Source organism: Stomoxys calcitrans, chromosome 4, assembly GCF_963082655.1.
Source record: "Stomoxys calcitrans chromosome 4, idStoCalc2.1, whole genome shotgun sequence".
NCBI classification, from domain to species: Eukaryota; Metazoa; Arthropoda; class Insecta; order Diptera; family Muscidae; genus Stomoxys; species Stomoxys calcitrans.
Window position 1 is genome coordinate 25,575,890 of NC_081555.1, and position 19,680 is coordinate 25,595,569.

Here is a 19,680-nt window from a genome sequence, read left to right on the forward strand (position 1 = left end):
TCTAGGGTATCACAATGGGCCAAATTGGCCTCCGAATGAACTCACCTTTGATGGGTAACTCATTCAACCTAACCTAACAACCTAAATGATTTTTTCAAAAAGTGCAAAATAGTATGAAATTGTTAATGTTGTTGTTGTAGCCACATTTTCATGTGGAGGTGGCGATCCTCGTCAAGCTCCTGTAGGTGAGAAAGCTCACCGCGAGAACAGGGTTGCCATTGTCAATAACTCGCCTTGTCATATCGAGCACCTTAGGCACTCAGCATTGGTGCAAGTGCCGAAACTCTCCGCCAGATATCTCTGATTGTCCGCGACTGCCGTTACAACTACATTCTACTATCCGCAACCTGTGGACGCGCCCGGTAGCTCGCAGCGAAGCTTTTTGTGACAGCAATGAACACCACACAGATCGGACCTCAATGTTCCAGAATGTATTCACTGACCCGGTTTATAAGACTTATCTACTGGCTGAAATGTTATCAGGAAATTCTTCCTTGCCGTTTGGCAATCAACCACTCCCTGTGATTGATAGTGTACCTAGTTCCATGCCTCAGATATTCTTTCGAACACGTGGAGTTAAAAGGATCCTTGCGGATTTCGACGTCAATAAATCTACAGGGCCCGGAAGGTATATCAACACTTGTCCTTTATAAGTGTTCTTCGACGATTGTTCCTCCACTACGCAACCTTTTCAACCTTGGTTACTGTTCGGGGGGAAGTTTCTTGGCACATCCCCAAAAAAGGTGGGGCGAATCACCGGCCAATTGAAATATGCTCCGCGCTCTCCAAGGTAATGGAGAGTATGGTTAACCATCATCTTGTCAGATACTTAGAGTCCAATGGCCTTCTTAGCGATAGACAGTATTTCTCAGAGATCGCACTATAAGAGTTGTTGTAGATGGGTTTTCATAAGATGAGTATACATTGACGGCAGATGTGTCACAAGGCTCTGTTCTTTCCCTTTCCCCCTCCCTTTTTCTTATTTTCATTGACGATCTATTGAGTCAGACTTCGAATCCAGTCTACTCATTGACACCGATGACAGTAGTCTGTGTCATTCATATTCATTCGACCATAGGCCCAGTCCTCAAGAAATTGGGGACAGGAGGCGTATTATGGATGAGGCCATTTCCGAGTGGAGTAGAATGAACTGAGTAGACTTTAACGCGATTCACTGACCCACTACAATCGTCGATATCTATCGACGGTATAGATATTGAGCAGTCAGATGCTCTTGATGTTCTGGGCATGAAGATACAATGTGATGTCCGTTGGTCAGACACGTATTCGAAGTGTCGAAAGAAGCATTCAAGTGTTTGGGCTTTCTTAAGCGGTGCAAGAAATATTTCACCTCTTCTGATCTTCTCAATATCTATACTACCTACATCAGGCCGAGGATGGAATATAACTCTCATATATAGGTAGGAGCTCCCAAATCATCCTTGGAGCCACTTTACCGGGTTCAAGGGAGAGCGATGGTGTTGATTGGGGACAGTAGAGTATCTAACTCTATTGCTTCTCTTGAACATCGTCGGAATGTGGGTAGCGTTGTATTGCTCTATCGTTATTTTCATGGCGTATGTTCCAGGGATATTCGTCTTCTTATTCCTGCCGTTAGGATGTTCACTAGAATTACACGACTTGCCAGGAACTCACACCCGTTTGTAGTCGATTGGCCAGTCGACCAGACCATGCATTACCGAGAAAATTCAAATTCGCAAAACTAAGGATGTTACAGCAATTCAAACTCACATCGATTTTTTACCAGTTTTTGGAATATTAATTATGCAATTTTAAGCTTGTTTTTTGCTAACAAAAAAACATAGGAGTTGCACTTATCCCTATTTTTTGCCATAATCTTCTATACTGTATACTCAATCGAAAAAATTTTTCGCATCAAAAATTTAAAATTTTCGTTTGAGGTTAGTTAGCCTTTGCTAAAAAAAAAAATTAAAAAAAATAAAATGTGAAATTTTAACTATTTCTATTTATTGGCTTGCAAACAAACTGCAGATGGGTTGCCATTTTCCTAACAACGAAACTGCAATCGAGTTGCCAACTGATTGGCAACCAATATACATTTAAGTGTACACTTGGCTGGCTAGCAACCAAACTGCATTTGAATAGATTTCTGGATGACAACAAAACTGCATTTGAGTTGCCATTTGGCTGAAACCAAGCTGAGTTAAGTTGCCATCTGGCTAGCAATCAAACTGCAATCGAGTTGCAATTTGGCTGACAACCAAACTGCAAATGAGTTGACTTATGGTTGGCCCCCCCAAAATACAGTTATAGTTCGATAATGAATTGCAACCCAGCTTCAGTTGAGTTGCCAACGGCAAAATTTGCTACAGAAATATTCATTTTTGTATTAAATAGCATATGTTTTTGCAATTAACTTAATAGCTGAACGCCCAAAACACTAATATTGAATGAAACTGTGAAAAAGTTCAAAATTTGTGCTAATTATATCCACCACCGAAGGATGGGGGTATATTCATTTTGTCATTCCGTTTGCAACACAACGAAATATCCATTTCCGACCCTATAAAGTATATATACTCTTGATCAGTGTCAAAATCTAAGACGCTCTAGCCATGTCCGCCCGTCTGTCCGTCTGTCTGTTGAAATCACGCAACAGTATTTAAAAATAGAGACAATGAGCTGAAACTTTGCACAGATACTTTTTTTGTCCATAAGCAGGTTAAGTTCGAAGATGGGCTATATCCGACTATATCTTGATATAGCCTCCATATAGACCGATCCGCCGATTTAGGGTCTTAGGCCCATGAAAGCCACATTTATCATCCGATTTTGCTGAAATTTGAGATAGTGGGTTGTGATAGGTCATTCGACATTATCCTTCATTTTGGCCCAGATCGGTCTAGATTTGGATATAGCTGCCATATAGACCGATCTCCCGGTTTAAAGTCTTGCGCCCATAAAAGGAGCATTTATTGTCTGATTTTGCCAAAATTTAGGACAGTGAGTTGTGCTAAACCCTTCGATATCTTTCTTCAATTTGTCCCAGATTGGTCCTTATTTGAATATAGCTGCCATATAGACCGATCTATCGATTTAAGGTTTTGGGCCCATAAAAAGACGCATTTATTGGCCGATGTCGCCGAAATTTGGGACAGTGAGTTGTGCTAAACCCTTCGATATCCTTCTTCTATTTCGCCTAGATCGGTCCAGATTTGGCTATAGCTGCCATAAAAATCAATCTCTTGATTTAAGGTTTCGGGGCCATAAAAGGCTCATTTATTGTCCGAGTTCGCCGAAATTCGGGGCAGTGAGGCTCTTCAACCTTTTTTGTGCAACTTGGCCCAAATCGGTCCAGATTTGGATATAGCTGCCATATAGACCGATATCTCCATTTAAAGTCTTGGCCCCATAAAAAGCGCATTTATAATCCGATTTCACTGAAATTTGACACAAAGACTTGTGTTAGGGTTTTCGACATCCGTGTCGTATATGGTTCAGATCGGTTTATTTTTAGATATGGCTACTAAAAAGATCAATATTTTGTTATACACAATTGAACAACAACTTGTACTTGATAGTATTTGGTCCAAATCGGAAGATATTTCGTTATAGCTGCTATGGGGCATAAGGAATGCATTTTTCACAGGATTTTGACGAAAGGTGGTTTACGTATATACCCGAAGTGGTGAGTATCCCGGCCGACCTTAACGCCTTTTTAATTATTTTTATTTACTGGTTTTATCTCCTGGTAACGCAACTGTAGTTGCGTGACTTTCCATTTTCGCCCCCTAAAGTTAACACTTGGCTGGCAAAAGTTTTGTTGTAACTGCAGTTGAGTTGCCAACCTGGCTAACAACCAAACTGCAACTGAGTTGCCTACTGGAAAACTGGAATTTTATTTTTTATAAATAAAAAAAACATATATTTGCAAACCTTTAATAAAACCACAAGTAAATAAATTCTATTTAATAATTTATTTTTTATATTTTCACAATGTAGTTACAATTACATATGAGATTATCTAAAAAAAAATGTCTCTTCATGCAAGATTTTCAAAGTGTTGTATGTTTGTTTTATACAGAAAGAATAGATTAAGATACTTGGACATAAGTCTTATGCTTTAAGTGAAGTAGAAGTGGGATTTTAAAACAAAACAGCCTATATATATCTGGTTTTCAAATAGTCTATATGTACAATAGCTTTACTTAACAGATAAATTACAAACTAACTTAACAACTAGATTGAAGTCTGATATATAAAACACACAATCATTTATATAGGTAGGGGGGGTGAAAAAAAATCAAATTGGAAAACATCAGTGGAAAGGGAAGATTTTCTTTTCTCAGTCAGTCGGTAATTGGGAGTATAGTGCTTTTTTAGCTCTCTTCAAAAGTATGGAAAATGGTAGTTGGCTATGGGCGCAACAAATAGCATAATTTTTCTCATCATTTCCACATCAGTCGTTTAAGTCATTGGGGAGAGTGAGGTTAGGAATACGGAATGATTTTCTGTTCTTTTTACTATAGGACTATAAAAAAGTTGACAAGGTTTTGTGTTATAGAAATATATCAGTACTTGATATGAAAAATTATGATTTTTTTTTAATCCATAACCTTGTCATTCATTTCATTTATGCACATCAGTCGACCCTTGGTCATAATTGGTTTTTTTATGTGTTTGGCTATGAGGAAAAAACTAAATAAATGACTTAACAAACATATGCCTAAAACCTTTTGTTTAGCATGTAAATCGATGATTAATAAAAAAAACCCAACTTCTATGTAAAGATGTTACTGAACTCACACATTCAGTCTATTATCACAATGGAGAGCCCAAGGCCCAAATCACAGTGTCGCCCCAGAGTCATTTAAGACATATACTATTCTTGGACAATTGTGCAAAATGTCTATGCCAAATATGACTCGGTGTGTGTCATCCATAGGTTTTAAATCCTACTAAATCAAATATTAGTTCATACCTTCAAAATAAAGTAGCATATTCATTGGCGGCACTGTAACTTCTAATCTTCTAAAGGCCTTGACCTATTTAAATCCTATGCAACTCATTAGTAAGACAAACTGCACTAACAAATCTTTACTATTTCTGTTCTCTCTCTAAGAAGATTTCTTATATTTACAGATCCTACCACTTCTAAAACAGCCCAAAAAGAACTTTTATCCTTTCTAAGAGATAGTTTTTAGCTTTTCAAATAAGAAACCATAGGTTTTTCTTTTATAATTTAATTTATAAATATTTTTAAGTTTTTACTTAGTAAAACTTTAATTCAAATATGAAGCATATACTACTACATATATGTATTAAAAGAAGAAAACTTAGTAAGACATAATCTAGAAAAGAAGAAAAAAAGGGCAAACAAAGTTAAAATCTTACAAACAATATGTGTATGTATGTATGTAGGTATATATGTATGAATATCATTGTTAACAATTTCACTTAGAAGAGCTCTCTTCCGGAACTCCTGAAGAGCAGGTGCTACTACTCGTGCTCGTACTGGCCTTGGCCGCAGCGGTGCCAGCCTTTGTGGTTTCATGTTCATGCGGACTAGCTCTATCCGCCGTATGCTATATTCTCCTTTTATTTTGATTGCGATTGTTGCGTTGATTGTTGTTATTGAAATTACGCTGCATTTGCATGCCGCCGCCAAAGTTTGGCCCTGGTCCCCCGCCTCCCACACCGAAGGGTCCCATCATTGGCGGGCCGCCGGCAAGAAAATTGGGATTTATATTCACATTCATGGGGTTTATGGGATTGTTAAATGGATTCATGGGGTTGCCCTGGCTGGGGGGCAGACCCAAGAGGCTGGGGCGAGCAAATGGTGACACCTGTATGGGGGGCCTTTGGAACATGGGTCCCAAGGCTATGGGTGGGGGACCCTGAGGCACCATATTGGGTGGTGGAGCTCTTAGGAAATCCAAGGCAGGCGGCGGGTTGTTATTATGATTTATTTGTGCAGCAGCAGCAGCATTGGGCGGGGGCTGTGACAGATTTGGCAATGTTATATTCGTTTTAGCATTACCTGTCATATCCTGACGTTGGGGTGAGGTCTCTCGACTCTCATCACCATCACTTTCCAGATGGGCCACTTCGCCGTTGTCGTCTATAAAAATGCCCAAGTTGGTTAAGATCTGCTGCAATGTCTGATTATTGACAATAAATGATATGTCGAAAATTTTGTTGGGCGATGGATCTTGATGGAATTTTTTTAGCTCTGTCGAAACCAAGGCCAGCTGTTGGTTAACCATTATCTTGAATTTTGAATTAAGATTTTTGTACCACTCGGACTTTTGCAATAAATTGCGTATTTCGATATTTTGCTTTTGACCTCCAGCAGGGTTGGCGGCATTCGAGCTGCTCTCTGACCCAGTAGAACGTGGATCATTTCGCCGGGGATCCGACGCTGAAGAGCGTGGGTCCGATGCAGCGCGTGGATCGCTTTGCGACCTAGGATCACTGGCTCTTTCCGATGTCCGTGGATCGGCACCTCGCGCATCTGTTCTGGGATCACTTCTTGATGAGGAACTTCTTGTTTTATCCTCCGCCGAGGGTGGTGTATAATAACGAGGTGAAGCATCTTCGGTCTCCGAGGGTGATGCTATGCTGGTATTGCTGGCTTTTCTTACTTTTCGGCTTAATGCCGATGATGTGCGGGAAGGCGACAATTCTGGCAAGCCTAATATTCTTCTCAGTCTTGGATCTGTGGTTTGATCGGATTTAAAATGTTGCCTCAAATCCATATAGCTGGGCTGGGGCACATCCACAATGTATACCTTATAGGTTATGGGCAGATGCGATGTTATGGAACCATCGATTTCAGTGGCCGGTGTATAGTTGGTCATTGGCTGAAAGGGCAAACGCAGGTCCGTATCGCCGGTGGACGACTCGCCCAGCAGTGAACCAGGCAAAAAACGCATATCCTTATCGGTTTTCAGTCTAGTCGCCCTGCGATCTTCATCCTCTGGGCTAAGGTTGTTAAAATCATATATGGTAGATCTTTCATAAACAACTTTTGCCTTTTCGCTTGATGCCACATCATCTGATCTCAGTCTGTCAAAGGGTTCAGGGGATTGTGAGGCCTCAGGGGTATTCGATTGTGAGCCGGGAGGAGTGCGTGAACGAGATCTACTCTCACGCGAATATCTTCGCTTAGTGTAGCTGGAAGCATAAAACGGATCATCATCATTTAGAGGGGAACGGGCGGCGGTTTTGCGCTGAGTATCTCGCACTTCAGGCAATTTGGCATCGGAGCCATATAAACCCCCAGATCTAAAGGGGTTGCGGAAGTTCTTTACTATATCGGACATGGTGCTTTGGAGTTTGTTGGCAAAACCATTATCATATGATTGATGAGTATTGATGTTCTAAGGAAGGGGAGAAACAAGATGAATTGTTAGTAAAAGCAGTTCGGCTTACAGATTTTTCTGCTAACAGTCTTACATTTTCAGTCTGTAGTTGCTGTGAGGCCAAATCAAGGCTGGAAGATTTTTGCGCTTGTTCTTCAGTGTCTAGATTACCATCGTCTATGACCAGCTGCTCATCGTCTTTTTCGTCATCATCTGTTGTTGAGAAACAAAAAAACACAAATTTTTAACATCGAAGTATATAAACTCCTCAAAGTGTTTACTTACAAATATCTCCTTTATCAAAGGAGAGATTAGAGTCTTTTAGATATTGAGAGTAGTCAACCATGACCACACCACTGCTGTTGGAATTTGATGAGGTGGTAACATCCTTATCAGGGCCCTCCATAGCAGCAGTTGAGGAAGTGCTGGCTGTAACCTCAGGCAGGAATCGCATATCCACATCCCCATTAGAAGTTTTGCTGTTATGAAAGGTAGAAAGATTTCTATTTATAATGAGTCGGATACTGGGGTAACATTTAAAAGTTTTGTGCTTACCCAAGTTCCTGAGACTTAGGCGAAGAGTTTCCTCCACTCACTGAGTTCTTGATTAGGTTTTGCTTTAATGGTGGCAATGCTCCACTACTTGTGACTTTTGCCATATTCATGGCATTCAATTGAATCTCAGTGATTTCAGCAATGGTCAAACCAATTTGATTCAGCTGCCCGAATGTCAATTGATTAACCTGCTCCAAATTGACAATGCCCATTTGCGAAAGCTTATCGATGTGCTCATTGCTTAAAATACCGGTTAGGTTTTTCAAATCCAAATAGCTTGGGGCCGATTTGGATGGTGGTTGTATAACAGCTCCAGCTGCTGCTGCTGCCGAAGGACTGCCGCTGCTGTCAGCCCAACGAGATTTGCGTTTAGTTTCGCTGTTGCTATTTGCTGCATTTTTGTTGGCATCCAAATTTTGCGGAGGATTCACCACCAAGTCCAATAAAGAAGGAATTGAGGAATTATTGGAATTTTGCTGTTGTTGTTGTTGTTGTTGTTGTTGTTGCCGTTGATTATGGTCATTATTTTTATTACTGTTGTTATTGTTATTATTATTGTTGTTATTGTTACGGCGATTATTGGACATGGGCAAGCTATTGGCATTTATGGGTGACCATACATTTTGAACATTAAATTTTCTGCATAACTCCTCATGCCGCTTAGTTATCATATTAATGGCATTCTCACGTGACATACGCTTGAAGTTTCCCAATATTTCCTTGGGAGCCGTCTCCAAATGCTTTAACAAAATGTTACGCAATTCTTCGGATAACGGCTCGCCATGGGAAAATTTACAATCATCTTTGGAGGTGCATTCCATGCCCAGATAATAATATTTACAAGGGAATTCAGCATGCATGTACGAGCATTTATCCCGCTTGGCACAGCACTCCATAAGATAGAATTTACACAATTCCAGTTTGCGGGGCTCATTGCGATGCTTCTCATCCAAAGATTCACGGCGAGAACGTTTCTCATGTCTTTCAGCACGTTTTTCTTTGCGTCTACGCGATTCCTTCTTACGACGTCTTCGGCGTTCTCCATTGCTGCCTTCGCCATTGCTATCGTAACTGTCATAGGAAGAGCCGGATTCATCGCGTGAATCATAATCGTCATAGATGTGTACCGGTGGCGGAGGAGGTAGGGCTGGCAGTGGAGGTGGACTACCACCACGAACATTCATCATTTCGAATTCGTCCATGTCCATTTCATCACCAAGCGGGGGAGGACCCAAAGGATCATTGACGGCTTCCTGGCGTTTACGCTAAGGAAAGAGAGACAAATAGGCATTGAACAGACGAAAACAAAATACAAATTTGACTTGCAATACAACATTTTTCTTTAGACAATATTGTCAAATTTTTATTTCTATGAAAAATTTTATCAAAATTTTGTTTCTATAGAAAATTTTGTCAAAATTTTATTTCTATAGAAAATTTTATCAAAATTTTATTTCTTAGAAAATTTTGTCAAAATTTTATTTCTATAGAAAATTTTGTCAAAATTTTATTTCTATAGAAAATTTTGTCAAAATTTTATTTCTATAGAAAATTTTGTCAAAATTTTATTTCTATAGAAAATTTTGTCAAAATTTTATTTCTATAGAAAATTTTGTCAAAATTTTATTTCTATAGAAAATTTTGTCAAAAAAAATATTAATCAGCTTCTTGGATATTTCTCAAACCACATAAACAAGCATCTTAATAAAAGCCATCACTGCCTAGCACTATTCATTGACTTCAGCAAGGCTTTTGACACGCTGTCGCATGTGCAGCTATTAAATACTTTAGAAAAATGTGGAATAAGAGGGAATTGTCTAAATTGGTTTAGGGATTATCTCAACTGTAGGCAATATACAGTTAAAATTGATAATGAATTGAGTTACCAAAAGCCAGTCAATTTCGGAGTACCTCAAGGATCTAAATTAGGCCCGATATTGTACATAATCTATGCAAATGAGATGATTGAACTGCTAAAAAACAGCACTGCTTTTTCTTATGCAGATGACACTGCAATTCTTGTGGAACATAAAAACCTAAAAGAAGCTGAAATAGTAATGCAGAATGAACTGAACATTCTTTGCAAATGGTGTCACGACAATGGCCTTATAATCAACGCAAACAAAACCAAAATTATGCATATCAGACCTAGACACGTACCAAAAACTGATGTAAAAATAACTTTCCATAATTTCGATTGCCTTCACCGATCTTGCACTTTCGGAGATATTGGGACTATAGTTGATAATTGTGAAACAACCATAGAACTCGTCGATACTTACAAATATCTAGGCGTACATTTAGATCACAACTTTAAATGGAAAGTGCATATTGAACACCTATCAAAACAGCTACGTAAATGTATGTTCGCTTTATACCACCTTAGCAATTGCGCGCCATACTTTGTGCTTAGACAGGCATATTTCTCATTGGTGGAATCTCAACTGAGGCATGGCGTAACTGCGTGGGGAAAGTCAAAAAACTGCAGAATACTACAAACATACCAAAACAGGCTTGTTAAGCTTTTATACAAAAATAGAAGTAAAACAACAACGGACAACAACTCAACACCCACACAAAGCAAAGAACTTTATAACATCCTAGAAATACTTAACATCGACGGAATCTACAATTCAACTATAGCTCGTGAATTCTTCAACAATTCATCCATATTGAAACGCATAAGCCACAGTAGAAACACTCGTAGCAAGTCCGCAGGAAAGTACGAAATACCCAAGTATTCGAACGATTATGGCAAATTATCTTTAGAGGTCACCTTGCCATACTTTTTAAATAAATTACCACAAAATATTGTAAATAGTAACAATAAATTTGAAAGAAATAAATTGATAAAAAAGTTCCTTATAGTAAACTAAGTGCACAATCTAAACCAAAATTGTAAAAATTTAAAAAAAAAAAAAAAAAAAAAAAAAAAAAAAAAATTGTATTAATATTCTTGTTTTTCCATTTTGATATTTGTTATATTAACATTGTCTTTTTTAATATTTTTTTATATATAATACTACTAATGTAGACACATATACTACAGCTTGGCTGATATACATCCTACAGACAAGCCGATATGGCTTCGTGGGAATTTATATATATATATCATATAAGTCATTGTAAAACTGAAAGAAATCAATAAATAAATAAATAATAAAAAAAAAAAAAAAAATAATAAAAAAAAAAAAAAAAAAAAAGAAAATTTTCTCAAAATTTTATTTCTATAGAAAATTTTCTCAAAATTTTATTTCTATAGAAAATTTTCTCAAAATTTTATTTCTATAGAAAATTTTCTCAAAATTTTATTTCTATAGAAAATTTTGTCAAAATTTTATTTCTATAGAAAATTTTGTCAAAATTTTATTTCTATAGAAAATTTTGTCAAAATTTTATTTCTATAGAAAATTTTGTCAAAATTTTATTTCTATAGAAAATTTTGTCAAAATTTTATTTCTATAGAAAATTTTCTCAAAATTTTATTTCTATAGAAAATTTTCTCAAAATTTTATTTCTATAGAAAATTTTCTCAAAATTTTATTTCTATAGAAAATTTTCTCAAAATTTTATTTCTATAGAAAATTTTCTCAAAATTTTATTTCTATAGAAAATTTTCTCAAAATTTTATTTCTATAGAAAATTTTCTCAAAATTTTATTTCTATAGAAAATTTTCTCAAAATTTTATTTCTATAGAAAATTTTGTCAAAATTTTATTTCTATAGAAAATTTTGTCAAAATTTTATTTCTATAGAAAATTTTGTCAAAATTTTATTTCTATAGAAAATTTTGTCAAAATTTTATTTCTATAGAAAATTTTGTCAAAATTTTATTTCTATAGAAAATTTTGTCAAAATTTTATTTCTATAAAAAATTTTGTCAAAATTTTATTTCTATAGAAAATTTTGTCAAAATTTTATTTCTATAGAAAATTTTGTCAAAATTTTATTTCTATAGAAAATTTTGTCAAAATTTTATTTCTATAGAAAATTTTGTCAAAATTTTATTTCTATAGAAAATTTTGTCAAAATTTTATTTCTATAGAAAATTTTGTCAAAATTTTATTTCTATAGAAAATTTTGTCAAAATTTTATTTCTATAGAAAATTTTGTCAAAATTTTATTTCTATAGACAATTTTGTCAAAATTTTATTTCTATAGAAAATTTTGTCAAAATTTTATTTCTATAGAAAATTTTGTCAAAATTTTATTTCTATAGAAAATTTTGTCAAAATTTTATTTCTATAGAAAATTTTGTCAAAATTTTATTTCTATAGAAAATTTTGTCAAAATTTTATTTCTATAGAAAATTTTGTCAAAATTTTATTTCTATAGAAAATTTTGTCAAAATTTTATTTCTATAGAAAATTTTGTCAAAATTTTATTTCTATAGAAAATTTTGTCAAAATTTTATTTCTATAGAAAATTTTGTCAAAATTTGATTTCTATGAAAAATATTTTGTCATGATCTTTATAAAAATTTTCTTGCTATTGTTTAGTTTTTGGGAAAAACATCTCTCATTTTTTTTTTTTTTTTGAAAATCTTTGTTTACCTTCTCCAAACGTTCCTTTTCTTTCTCCTTTTCCTTTTCCTCTCGCTGTCGTTTACGCTTGCGCCTGCGACTACTTTTACTTTGTCCCTGCCCTGCAGCAGGGCCAGATTCATCACTGTGTTCATTTTGTTGTTGAAGTTTGGCTTCTAAGATTTTTGGCATTGTTGGCTCAATGCCCTTCTTCTTGAGGGCATTGGCAATGGCCTGTTCAATGTTAATGGCATAATCATCTTCTGTTGGTTGGGGTTTTTTAGATTTCTGTGCCAATGGTTGTTGCGCCAGCGCGGCCACAACATTTGCAGCTGGCTCATTAAGTGAAGGAATTATGTCTAGTTTAGTTTTGTTAGCATTTATGTTGACATTGTTGGGGGAGGAATTTTGTGGTATTTTTTGAATATCACCAGTCGGTGAGTCTTTAATAATAATAACTACATCATCATCGGGTTTAGCTTCTTCATCGCTATCATCAATTTCACCATCTTCCATTTCTTCTTCATCGACAGCATCTGCAACCTCTTCATCATCATGTGGTTTGGGCAACATTTCTGTTTCTAGCTGTGACATTTTTGTGTTCTATTTGGCAATTGGAATGATGTTTGTTTCAACTTATGGTTTGTTGTTGTTGTTTTTTTAAAGGGACATCGAGTATGTTATGGCTTATGCATGGGACTGATGTCAAATACAGGTTTATTTATTACACAACATTACCACTTGTTTATAACATTGAATCCTAAAATAGAGAAATCGAAAAAGGGAAGTTAGAGCTGTTTGAGTCAAAGAGACAAAGAGAGAGAGAGAGAGAGAGAGGGATAGAGTAATTTGAAAGAAAGTACTGTTATACTGCCAGTTTACATAGGTAGCAGTCATGACAACATGTTAAACTATATACAAAACATGTAAAAACGTTCTAAGTGCGGTAGGGGTGAATCTTATATACACACCATGGATCGCAAATCAGATAAGAACAGATAAAAGATAACGATCTACCTCAATTAAAAGTATATATGATGCAAAATTTTAAGCTCATATCTTTATTCGTTCGACCGCTTTCGTGATTTACACAGACGGACGGACGGATAAGCATGGCTACTTCGTCGCAGAATGTCAAGACGATTACGAATACATGCTTCATAGGATCGCAGATTAAAATTTTGTGATTTTACAAACGGAAGACTAGATTAGTATACTCCTATATTCGGAGGCCACCGTAGCGCAGAGGTTAGCTTGTCCGCCTATGACGTGATTTTACAAACGGAAGACTAGATTAGTATACCCCTATATTCGGAGGCCACCCTGGCGCAGAGGTTAGCTTGTCCGCCTATGACGCTGAACGCCTAGGTTCGAATCCTAGCGAGACCATCAGACAAAATTTTCCTCTGCTGACTTCATTTGTGAGGTACTATGCCAACTTCCCTCCAAAGAGGTGTCGTACTGCGGCACGTCGTTCGGAGTCGGCTATAAAAAGGAGGCCCCTTATCATTGAGCTTAAACTTGAATCAGGTTGCACTCATTAATATGTGAGAAGTGCAGGGTCCAAAAATTAGAAAAAACAATGGGTGAAAAATAAACGCATTTTAACACTTGATTAAGGAAGCCTTGAGGAGCTTTCAAATATTTGAGTCACCAGGACCTGTTTGAATATTACCGGCATTGCTGCAGCGTAGGCGTACTACCTGGCGCCCCACCTAGCTACTATATTCCCAGCATGTCTGGGACTTGCGTATACTCTGAAGGCCAGGCTGGAGGCAAAGGTGGTGATTACACCCAAGATCTCCCCTAAGTCTTACCTTATTTCAACACAAAACCAGGGCGCGTATAGTGGACACCATGATTAAGTGTATGAAATCCAACGAATTGCTCTTATACAAGCGGCATGCCTAAGTGAGATCGGTGGAGACCGCCCCACACAAGGTGTCCGAACTACTGAGTGCCTCCACAGGTTGTGGATAGTGGAATGCTCAATACGGAGTAACTGTATGTAGTCGCGGCCAATCAGCGTCATCAAGTGGAGAGTCATAGTGAGAAGCCGGGCAGCATCGGCTCTGGCATCTAAACTGAGTGCTTACGATGCTCAAAATGACAAGGCAAATTATTGGCGGCTTGAAATAACCAATGGACAACACGTTCCCGCGATGATGTCTTAAGGACCGGGACGAGCTTGCTAACCTATAGCAACTCTACAAGTATCGCCACCCCTACAATCAAATGTGACTACAACGACCTCCATAAATAACCTTCTACCAATACTGACTGAAGAGAGATTTGAACCCGTCCTTTTAAGTGATAGGGATTCGAATCAGCTATGCAGAAAAGGGCTTGCAGACGACTATTCTAGACCTAGGGGTTTTGAATGTTAGCCCAGAAGATTAAAGTTGCCTGATCACGAAGTTTAGCCAATTGGACGCACCACGTTTTATGAACAGAATGATTTCTTAGGAGTGATCACAGATGTTGGGCACCATGTAGACGGCCCGTAAGGTCTAGATGGGACCCGGATCGTAAGTTGACGAGGTTATTGCTGAGAGGAAGTATGAAGAAGTTTAGTAGGGCTTTATATTATAACGCTCATGTAGCTCTGTGGAAAAGTGAAAGGTTCGGGCGTCTTCATAGGGCGGGGCCCCAGTTTGAGAAATGACCAGGCTATTGCTGTGAGTAAATAAAAAGGAGGTTAGTAGGGCTTTACATTATAAAGGGTCACAAAGGTCAACAGGAGTAATTGTGCAGAATAATTAGAAAAATGCGCCAAGTGATACCGTGCATAGGGCATGGGGGAAAGTGATGGGACGTTGGAACATATTTATGTCAATGCCCGACTTTTGCAGAAATCACACTTCAGCACTTAAGTGCGGATTCGATACCAGATTTAAATCTACTTAGGCTCGTGGAATGAAGAGCAATTAGGTGTGCTATTATTTTATATATTTTCGAGGTTACTGTTTTAGTTTATAGTGAAGTTTAGTATTTTTTTAAGAAGTATTAAATTCAATGACGTGAGTTTGAAAATTTGAGTGGCATTCCGAAAAAGTATAAAATGTTAGGGTCAATCTATTAAATCCATATGAATGTTTGCGTTTGGTGAGGACTCCGAATCAATGCAACAAGCCATTGTGTTACGATTTTTTCTTAGAAGTTGAACGAAATGGATTGCTTAAAGGAAGTATGGATGAAACATCAAAATTACTGAGACCTTAACATTAATTAGTGGAAGAGACAAGAATTTTAGAAGGCATTAAACAATGGTCTAAAACCGGACAATATCCTGCAATGGAATTTAAATACAATTTTGATAAAACTTTTTTACCTTATGCGAATTCGGGATTTGGGTTGTCTTATAATAGTTATAATTCACAAAACCTAATGTAGATTAAAAATTATATTTGACAGATTTCCTTTATGAACAGTCAAATAAAATTTATTTTAAGGCTTCATTAAGTTTAGTGAATTCGGCCGTTAGACTTCAGTTAATAATTACTGATTTGTGTTTGAATTTTTGTCGTTCCACCCTAATTAACTACAATGCATGTATGGTAATTATTTATCATTAATCTTTTGTTTACACAACTCATTCAACAAAATATTTTATTTATAGCATTGCACAAATGAACGTGCAGTAACTGCCAAAGCATATGTATACATGGCAGTATGCAAATAAAGTGTTTAAAAAGCATTATAAAGTTATCTAACAGTAACAAATTTTTGTTAAAAAAATGCATAAAATTAAATTTTTTACAATGCCGAAAGAATAAATGCAACATATGTATTTGCTCATGAACACTCCATTAAGCAACAGCGCGGGTATTTCTGTGTTTGCCGACCACTGCCTTTAGGATAAGGTTTTTTCCCCTTATCAAGAATCGGCTATAGGTACGTTGTTATCGTTGATAAAATGTTCTATGTCACAGGCAGTATAGACTACACATTGTCTGATACCTGACAGTGGTCATTGGAGCTACAATATACCTGGGAATAGAAGGTACATAGACCTCTATACGACTGGTGCCAGATTAGACAACCATGTGGACTTTGGCCTGTAAACTGAAGAACTGGGACTGGATATATCGAAAAGGTTAATCGATCACTGTAGTGTGTATCAAGCGGAGGTGTGGAATGCCCATGATAAATACAATTTCAAATAACCAAACAACCATTAAAACTTTGGAGAACGCATTTATAAACTCAAAAGCAGGCCTTGTCTATTCCAGGTCTCTCAATGAGATGCCTGAACAGTTTAAAATTCACCTTTTTTAGGAGCCCGGTTACAAAGTTATCCCAGGGATTTTTAAAGCAGACGCTATGGCAATATGAATTACCTTACAAATTCCAAGGGAACAAGTACATGTGGACATGCCTCTAGAGCTAGAAGACTTCTTTCATCTCCGGTTCTTGTGATATCGTAATGGACTAAGATGTTTAAGTGAATCTTATTGAAGACTATTACTATACCAAGCCTGCACAAAACTTGATTTAATGTCTTTCCAACTCCGGCCTGGTTTTGAAATATGTACTAAATTATTTAAATTTTATAAAAGAAACCATATAAAAGCATGTTTAATGAATGTAGCAAGTGGAAAACGCGTTTTATATAAAAACGCTTAAACATTTTGAAGTTTTCTTTAACAAAAAACCTTATTGGCCACACTGAGTCTTGCATTTAATCTCATTTTTCTCTACACCTACATAGGGGGAAACTACAGAGTCGTATTGACTCGAAACATGGCAACGCCGTTGAGGCTTCAGAGATGCCAAGCAAATTTTAAAAAGCCATGGCATCAAAAATAATAAAATTCACAAACTGAAATACAAAATTATAATAAAAACTATGCACTATGAAAAAAAAAACATAAGTAAAAAACCAAAATATAAATGAATGACACATGAGAATCATAAGATATTTGTCATAGCATTTCACAGGGGACAATGAGATTGTGAAGCTCTCATCATGCATGGAAGGCATGAACATTCGCTTTTATTTAGCGTAGACATGAACCGCATATGTAGCTGGAAAAAAGAAGGAAAAGAAATCAGAACAGAAAACAAACAAAATGAATGCAAAACAGAACACAAAAATATAGATGGATGTTGGTGGCCATCAACAGATGCAAGATAAGGTAGTCATCTGGTTCATAGTTAGTTTAGTTGTTTTGTTTTGAAAAATGATTTTTTATGCACTTTTTTTCTTTCATTTAAATAAACACTTCCGCGAAATGACATACATGCACACACTTTAAATTGTCTTTGCAGATTGTTGGCCAAACAGCATAAACAACTGCTGTTTATGGATTGAATATTATAACTGTTGAAGTTTAATTCAATTTTGTTTTGATGTTGAAAGGGTACTGATCAACAAACAATTCAATTCCCACAACGTATGATTAGACATCCAAGGACAACTGGTTAGTGGTTGGTTTACTTTACAATGTATACAACCCACCATTGAATTTATAACATCACTCTCTAAAAACTCATCTTTGATAAATTTACGAGTTTTTAGTTTTTGCATAGAAATACCAAAAATACATACATACGAACGACGAAGTTTTCAATTGTTTTTGCAATGTAGTATATGAATAACATTGTTGTCATGCCTCTGTCGAGAAAGAGAGTGGGACCACGTACACACATACGCACATACAACAAAAACCAAAGCAACCACTTTTGGACATTGTTTTCGATTGAATTATTTTAGGTTTGTATGTGTGTATGTATATCTGCAGGTATATATGGAGGTCAGTCGGAGAATCAACAACACGCGAGAACTAAAATTAAATAAAAAAAAAACAGGCGCAGATGTGAGAGACCAAAAGGAGAATGAAAACAGCAGAGAAAGTGAGATGCCACATAATTGCAAATTGCGCAGGTATACATACAAAACAATGACGTACTTTTTTCAGACCATTTTGTTGTTGCCGTAGCAACTTAATTAGATGAATAATTATGATTTTTTTTACCTGCAGTTATAAATTTTTTTAAATAAACACTTGCTTATTTCGGATATTTTTTAGGGGGACATAAAACACACTTAACAGAAATAGCCCCAACTTTTCTTTAGCAGCTGCTTCTTAGCTCTCGTCCACTTGAAATTATCGGACAACTATTGACTATTATTTTATGCAGTATTTGAATACTTCATAAGCATCGCTTATTATTTTTCAACATTTGCTTGCATGGACTAAAGCTATAGCCAATATCTTTTACATTTTAAAAACGTAATCTGGCAAACAACGCGTAATTGAATTTCAACGTTTTCCTCGTAATCGCTTGGCTGGTAGGTATCTCATTGCTATTTCGCAGTCTTCATTGGTATTTGTGTGTATTCGTATTCATACGAATAATTTGTCTGTCTCTGTCCCTCTCACATCTTCATATGTTGCCTTTGTGTCATCGCCTTTTTCAAATTCTCTGCTCCCTACCACCACTATATACTGCTGCATACATACATACAGAAAATTTTCGAAATGTACTGTATTTGTGGAAAAAAAAAGAAAGGAACCAAGTTTTGCTAAATTTTCCCCATCGTTTGCTCGAGAGAAAAATAATAAAAGCTTGACCTGGCCGAAAACCCTTCCTTCGCAATTACTATTACGTAATTGCGTTTTTTCTTTATCTCCATATGCAAACATACATAGGTACATAAATGCATCGTTGATTTCGAAAAATTATTCCAAATTGACTTGCATGGTTCTCTGAGATGTACGTATGTATGTGTGTAAAATAAATAAAGTAGTGGTCTCCTTATGTAGGCAGTACTTAGGATTATAATTATAGTGAAGATTTTTTGTTCTCTTCGTTTATTGATTGATTACTTTTTTTGCTTGCCAACTTTTGCGTATTTCGTAATTAATAATTTTAAAAATTTAAAAACATGTGAACAATTCAACAATTTCAACTTGAATGAGACATTTTCTGGTTGCTATACTATTATATATATTTAGTATATGTATAATATGGTATATACATATAATGTTTAAAAATGCCGTATGCCGTTTAGTGCGGAGAGACAGGGACAACAGTACTCTTCCGGCACTCCTCTGTTTTCTTCGAGTTGTGCGCTCTACATTTTACAAATTGTGCGGCTGCAGTGTTGCCGTTTTATTTATTTCTACAAAATTTGGTCGGATGGAATTATAAATTTTAGGAATTGTTCGAATGGACGGCTTAGATCGATTTTGGTAGATTCCATTAGCAGCACATTTGGGTATTAGCAGCACATTATATATAGTTATAGT

General features: G+C 36.3%; 1 protein-coding gene across 3 annotated transcripts; it reads right to left on the reverse strand.

The window, feature by feature from the left end:
- Positions 1 to 3,940: 3,940 nt before the first annotated feature.
- LOC106082921 (protein suppressor of sable) lies at positions 3,941 to 19,342 on the reverse strand. 3 transcript variants are annotated; one of them, XM_059366860.1, is made up of 6 exons: positions 19,258 to 19,342; positions 12,455 to 13,184; positions 7,902 to 9,166; positions 7,632 to 7,825; positions 7,441 to 7,559; positions 3,941 to 7,364 (listed from the first exon to the last, which is right to left on the reverse strand). In XM_059366860.1, the coding sequence occupies exons 2-6, from the start codon at positions 13,016 to 13,018 to the stop codon at positions 5,568 to 5,570; spliced, it is 3,939 nt and encodes a 1,312-aa protein (XP_059222843.1). In that variant the 5' UTR covers positions 13,019 to 13,184; positions 19,258 to 19,342; the 3' UTR covers positions 3,941 to 5,567. The 3 variants fall into 3 exon arrangements, with proteins under 3 accessions (XP_059222843.1, XP_059222844.1, XP_059222845.1); XM_059366861.1 differs by lacking the exon at positions 19,258 to 19,342 and adding an exon at positions 18,403 to 19,241; XM_059366862.1 differs by lacking the exon at positions 19,258 to 19,342 and adding an exon at positions 17,976 to 18,175.
- Positions 19,343 to 19,680: the final 338 nt, after the last annotated feature.